This window comes from Podarcis vaucheri (assembly GCF_965113315.1).
Source record: "Podarcis vaucheri genome assembly, chromosome: 2".
In the NCBI taxonomy this organism is placed as follows: Eukaryota; Metazoa; Chordata; class Lepidosauria; order Squamata; family Lacertidae; genus Podarcis; species Podarcis vaucheri.
In genome coordinates this window covers 69706772-69713757 of record NC_138760.1, presented here as the reverse complement: position 1 = coordinate 69713757, position 6986 = coordinate 69706772, and the positions used below count along the sequence as shown (strand labels likewise).

The 6986-nt window shown below is 40.6% G+C and overlaps 1 protein-coding gene across 6 annotated transcripts in view; it reads right to left on the bottom strand.

Moving 5' to 3' along the window:
* Positions 1-915: 915 nt before the first annotated feature.
* The window catches only part of GRIA1 (glutamate ionotropic receptor AMPA type subunit 1), a 195021-nt gene continuing 188950 nt past the window's right edge, over positions 916-6986 (bottom strand). For 2 of the 6 annotated variants that reach the window (XM_082211757.1, XM_082211758.1), the window contains exons 15-16: positions 6716-6850; positions 916-3995 (exon numbers count right to left, since the gene is read on the bottom strand). In XM_082211757.1, coding sequence (XP_082067883.1) covers positions 3804-3995; positions 6716-6850 — 327 coding nt within the window. In that variant the 3' untranslated portion in view covers positions 916-3803. Of the gene's footprint in view, positions 3996-6715; positions 6851-6986 lie in introns of those variants that run through there. The other 4 variants (XM_082211759.1, XM_082211760.1, XM_082211761.1 and 1 more) reach the window with 4 other exon arrangements.

Here is a 6986-nt window from a genome sequence, read left to right as displayed (position 1 = left end):
AAAACACAGTATTGTACACAGGACAGTCAAGAATCAATCTAGTTTTCTACATTTCAAGTACCAGATTGTACCAGGCCATTTGTAGTGTGGCACACTAAAGTGAAAAATAAGATCAAATAATCAAGGTTCATATATCCTGAACATTTTCATAAATATTTGGTGGATTCACCTTAGAGTATAACAGGTAATATGTCAGAGAATCTGGCTGACAAAAAACATTCTGCTTCTCTGACATTTCCCATTTCCCACTTCCCTGTCTAAGCTGGTAGGGCAGCTGAGCTCTGGTAAACTTTAGACATGGCTGGGAAGTTGGGATTGCATCCAGCTCCCAATGCCATCCAATTCCCAGCTGAGAGAATTGTGTCTTGCTAGAGCTAGCACAGGTGGACTCTGGCTCAGACTGAGGTTTGCTTGGCATGATTATAGATAAGCCAGCAAATTCTGCAAAACTTGGACTCTTAAAATGTATTTTGGATGTTCTGCCAGTCCATTTCAGGCCAGATCCCAGTGTCTTGGATTTGAGCTCAGTTTGAAATGAGTATAGACCAGGACCCTGGATGGTCTAAAGATCCTGGTAGCATCACCTAAAGCCAATGCTTAAAGTCTGAAACAATTTTCCAAAAGCTAAACAAACATGTGGGAAATCAGTTAACTCTGTGTCATTTCTGGTAAGATTTAGAAGGATTTACTTTTACCATACATAGATGGCTACTGTATTGGCAGAGGTGATAACAGGGCTTTTTTTTCTTCCACTCATCTGGTCTTAGTACAAAGGAATACGGCCAGGGAAGAAAAATGGAGAAAGCATCCATATTATATATTGCAATATTTCTTAATTTTTAACATCAATCTGCAAAACATTTGTAGCGGTCCAAAGATGATGAATGAAAACAAACATAACTCTTAAATAAAAAATCCAGGTACCAAAGAGCAAAATTTAATGAAAGCCAAAACTGTTAAATATGGTTTCTTGTTGAGAAAAATGTCAATGTTTTTAAGGGTTCCCCCCTCCCCACCACATTATTCTATATTTAAGAAAAGTGTAGTAAAAATACATATTACAAGTTAACATTTCCCCTCTTCTTCTGAATCATTCTTCTTTTTCTGCTCCCACCCTTCCACTGATCAAAAACATTTCAAAGATGAGTCTCATGTCCTAGTGTTACAGGCATTTGTCCTATCATAGAAGGCTTCTTCCCACAAACCCATCTAACTGGCTGGCTCAATTGTCAGATAGGTCTCTTTGATTCTTTTGCCACAAAGGCAACTGAGGTTTCTCTCTCTCCCTCTATATCTCTTTCAAAGTTTTATGGGCTATATTTTTTATTCCATACAGAAGAAAATCCTTGCACTCTGCTCCCATTGTATTTTACGGTGTAAGACAGTTGTGGGAGCTCTGGAAAACTCTTGTGTTTGAAAGAAAGATTGGGTCTCTTCTTGGACATCCAAAAGATCTCTTCATCAAAAACAGGCTTAGTTTTGTGAGCCGTGCACACCATAAAGACACACACAGAACTAAACTCAAAATGTAACCAAAGCAGACATAAAATTAAAAATAAGAATTAAGAATTGCACACGGAGAACAAGACCCTGAAGAGTTATTATCGGAGGCTGAGATCTGAGCCATGACAAACAGCTGGATGGAAGATGAAGACAAAAAGGCTTCCAGCAGCACGGAGAGAAAACAAAACAGGCACTAGGCATGCTGTGCCCTCTGAAGGGGATCTGCAGGTTCTGTGCTGCCAGTCTTATGAAGATGTCGTCTTAAGATGAGTGGAAGAAATTGATGGAATCACATAGTGCTGAATGGTACAATCAGTTCCTAGAAGCCAGTCTTTAATAGTTTTTGAAGCTTCATAATCACAGAAAGTCATGTATGGTAGCTTATTTGTTTAGAGCCACTTGCCAGTCACACACACACATTTTTTAAAGCGACGTCATGATGGTCCCCACAACAAAGCCATTTCAGTCCGTAGCCTCTTATCGCATCCTTCTGCTTCCATTCTATGTTACAGTCTCCTATTTTACACTTTTATGTTACACACAGGTCTCAGATATTAGATATAACAAGTTGCTGTTATATTGATGGGTTTGCACTGGCACTTGGAGGAAGATTTAGCCCCTTGTAAAGTCTGGAATTAACATCCAGTCATGGGCAGATGCATTTGTGAGGACAGGAAATCGCCAAGGAAGGGTTGGGCCTCTTCCAGACCTACGATGGAGTAGGAGATACTTCCCTTGAATGGTTTTTCTTCAGGGCAACATTTTCCACTCTGTTCGAGTATTTCACTGTTCACGGTGGTGATATCACACACATACGCACACGCACACACAAATGAAGCTTTTGTTTCAATGTAGATGTCAAGGAGCACATGACTGAGAGAAATACTGCTAGCAAGTCTGTTGTCTTGTGCTTTGGACAGCTCTCTGGATTTCAGTGTTTCATTGCGAGATTGGGTTTTATATCAGTAGCAAGTAGGGTACCAGCTGGTCAGTTCTGTGTGTTCCACTTCCCTTCACGATGATGGATGAGATGGAAACCATGTCTTTTGGCTTTTCTGCAAATGATACTGCTGGCCAAGATTTGATTCTTGAAACCGATTTTGCTTTTTAACTGTGGCCAGTTGTAAGCAATTATTATGGAAGGCTGGATCTAGGTGAATATTGGCATCTTGTTGTGGAAACTTTTAAAATTATTACTTTTTGGTCATCATAAATATCATGTAGCCCACTTATTCCATGGAATGTCCATCAGATCTGGCTTACAAAGACTAATAAACCAGATGTATATAAAACAGCCCTGATGTCTATCATTAACTGGTGGTGAATGGTTTTCTACTCAAAGATCACCACGGAAAGGAAACCTTACAGTAGTGTGGGAATGAGGAAATGGCTCTTGAAAAGGCAGTGAGGCAGTGAGGGATGATATGTGATCTATAGATATATTGATATTTTGCATTTTCTAGAGGAAACAGCCATGGTTATAGGCGGCTGCTGACCTGTCCTTGTGGTAGCCTGTCAAATTCCCATTTTGGGGACTGATATTTCCCACACTCACAACATTTAAACTCAGATAGCCACTTTCAAGCTCAGGAATACAGGTCGCATTAACCTCTGTTTAACTAGGCTCTCCCAAATCCAGATACAACCACTGGAATCCCATTCAGAAGTCTTCCTACTCCTTTCTGCATGTTAGGCTTCTGCTTCAACTGCCTCAGAAATCCTTCATTCAATAGTGGAATTCTCTGTCAATGGCCTAGTTAGCTTTGTTGCAACAACTTTAAAACACAGTAGAGTCCTGTTGTCTCAGAGGAATTGTTCCCACCCACCCCCTTTCACTGTTAGTAGCGCAGACATGTATGGTTTGCATCCCAAACTAAACCTGATTTTAAACTTTTGAGCAGGGCAGGGCTGAGATCACCCTGACATCACGGGAATTAGTAAGAAAAATATATATATTGCACACACTAAGAACTTATTAACAACCAAGTTAAAAACAAAATGGCGCTGTCTTCCTCAGTGTTCCTGTAACCGTGTATTCAGGGATGTCTCCAAATTTTGTTCAGTCCAGTTGCCCTCTCCTTATTGCAGTACAGGTCATGCTTTCTGCCTGTGGATTTACTGCAAAATAAACACATACACACACACACACGAACAAACAAACAAAAACAAAGGAAAATGAATCTGGTTTCCTCTAAAAGATCCAGTGCATTGTCCCTCTTCTTGAACGGTTTGGTTTTTAGCACTGGAGAGGCTGGGGTTAGGGAGACCCTGCTCTCACCCAGAATATCCATCAAGGGTAATTATAATCCCGTCGCTCCCAGGGGTGTCCCAGAGCTGTGACCCATGCATGGAATCTCCTGCATAGTTTGGGGGAAATCGTGGCTCACCACCCGTCCGTTTTCTCCACTGCTGGTTCCTGCCGCAGATGCTCTGGGAAGGGTTGATGTTCGTATGGCTTCATTGATTGATTGCTGTGGGATCAAACAAAAACCCTTTTTAAGAGAGACAAGGGGGGTCTCCCCCTGTCCTTAGCAATGGCTGGGCAATTGTAATAGACAACATTTTATTTTTTCAGTTTAGCCTAGTACTCTTGGATCCCTTCCCTGTCAATTCTGCTTAGAAATGAACAAGTTATTCAGGCATACATATTCAGAGCAAACACATTTTTAAAAAGTCATTAATATTTATTCTATCAGAGTTTATTTTCCCTCTTGCTCAAAACACCAACATGTGAAGAACGTATCTTAGGGTAGAAAGTTTGTCACTGCGGTTTTGTGTTTTTTTTTTAAAAAAAATCTTAGGTGGTTCAATGGAAACAGTTCAGTTATCCCATATCTGAAGGTTAGGGGAAATTGTGTTCTTCATAACACTAATATGGATATTTGGTGGATATTTGATGCTTAATCATTTCTCCCTCCTCACATTTTTTCCCTTGCAAAGCCTCACTCTTCCCCACTAGTTTTCAGCATGTCACCCGCTTCCAGCTCCCAAACTGAAAGAAGTGCAACAAGGAAGTTGACTTTGGAAGGACATTTGGGTGGCTGGCAAGGTTAGCAACATGAACCCAATTTGTAAATATTGTGATAAGCATTGACCATGATGTAGAGGTAAGCATGATGTAGAAGAAAGTCTTAAAACTTTCTTTGTTCTCTCAGGTCACACAAGTCCTTTACTGGTCAGAATTGCTTATTGTCATAAGGATAAGAGTGAAAGACCACAAGAGTGCAATGAATAAGCTTTTCCACATAGTTGTCTCTCCCAACACAATAAAAACTGAATTTGAAGGGGTTTTTTATATACAACAGGGCAGGACTTGGGAATCTCTGGCCCTCCACATGTTGTTGGACTCCCATCAGCCCCAGCCAGCCTGGCCAAGAGTCAGAGATAATGGGAGTTGTAGTCCAACATCCTTTTAGAGTGCCACAGATTCCCCAGCAGTATAGGCTAAACTTGAAGTGTAGTGCAATTGATAGACAGTTAGGCATGGATATCAGAAACCAGGTTTTAATACCCATCAGCTTGAAAGTCACTGGGCAAGCAATAATATATCTCAGCCTAACCTATATCACAAGGTGGCTGTGGTGTTACAGGTATATTGCCTCTCTAAAATCTTTGTATCTTAAAACCTGTTTCCTCATTTGTGTATTAACTGTGAGATATATTCATGTTATACCTGGTTAATAAGTTACAGATAGGTAGCCGTGTTGGTCTGCCATAGTCAAAATAAAAAAAATTCCTTCCAGTAGCACCTTAAAGACCAACTAAGTTAGTTCTTACCAAGAACTAACTTAGTTGGTCTTTAAGGTGCTACTGGAAGGAATTTTTTTATTCTGGTTAATAAGGACAGAGTTACTTTTAATAAAAGGAAAAGCCTGGTGCCATCTGGCATTCGTTTCTACAGTTGCGTACAAATTAAAATAGTTGTCAGCTGACTGTTATTTGCTGTTCAGATTCCACCTGAAGAGTTGGTTTGCACAAGCTTTCCCTTCTTTCTTTTCTTATTTTGTGGTTAATGGGTTGAGAAACTGAGTGGAAGAAGGCAGAGGAGTGCTGGAAGGAGAGCGTTGATATTTCTTTATGTATTCATGCTCTGTAGAAGTGTAATTTCTTTACAAAAAATGAATAACAACAAAGACAACAAATGCACAACCATTACTTTGGGTATGTCTTGAGTTCACAGATCATGGGACCAAGATGGCGGGCAAAGGCTATGCCACTCTAAGGCTTTGGAATTCCTTACAAATGTAAACAATTCTGCACTTAAAGTACTGATTCAGAATTACAAAGCTGAATGGACAATAATAAAATATCCCTGCTTCTGTAAAGAAACTCAACGGTGGTTCATTGGATTGGGACACAATGACTTTCCCACACAGGACAGAGAGCTAATTTTAGAGCTGAAATCTTTGCATGGGTTAAATATGACACCATCAGGAGGTTTCACAAGAACAGACCTCATTAAGCATGAACCTGCCTTGAAGACCTGCTTTTGTGATGCCTGAGAATATTTTCTCTGTCATAAGCAATGCAAGGCTGCTTAGAGCAATCCCAAATGTTATGGTATCCTGTGTCATTTAGATGAACAATTGCCTCGTAATGGCTCTGTAAGGCAAGTTGTTCAAGGCTGCATAGTAAATTTCACACCTGAGTAAGGATTGTGCACCTGAAACTTGTGGATCTTTCCTGTGCAACTTGTCTCTTAGATATTTCCCCAACGGTGCAACAAAAGGAATCAAATGGACCTTACACACTCAGGTGGCTGGGGATGCAGCAAAGGATTCTCTCTCTCCCCTTTGCCCCCAGAATGACTTTCCAATACCAATTGAATAGCCATGGTGAGATATGATTAAATTAGCCCAGAGCAATCCCATTTTAGCAGGGATAGAGAGCCAGATTACCTGGCCTGTTTTAGTTCTTAAACTCTGTTTCAAACCAGGTGAGGTTTTGTGTTTGTTAAGAATGCTGGAATCATAGGCTTCTACACATGTCCCACAACTATTAATTCTGGCTACAAGCCATTTGCAAATTCGCTCTTGCTCAGGTCTTATTCAGCTGAACACTAAATAGGCCAGGGAAAATTCATTTCCTTGGCCTTTAAATATTGACGGTCTACCCTAATAGCCATCCTAGTCTGGATCCATTCCTAAAGGAATATTAGGAGTCTGGCTGGTATCAGAAAGAAGGTGTGAAAGGCCTGTGAATGTGTTGCCACCTTCATCCGTTTTGATTCACTTCTGGACTTGTAACAAAACTCGATTAAGGCAACCAGCATGGCTAGTCCAAGCCCACCGATGAGGATGTAGAAAACCCCGGCTACGTTGCTGAGACTCAAAGCACTTGTTTTGTCCTACAAGAGAAAGGAAAAGGGAGAAGGGATGTGGGAGGGGGAAACATGCTGTTAGCACAACACTATTCTTCATAACAACGACACAAAGTGCTACATATGAGACAATAAACCTGGGAAGCCACCACTTGTTTTAAAA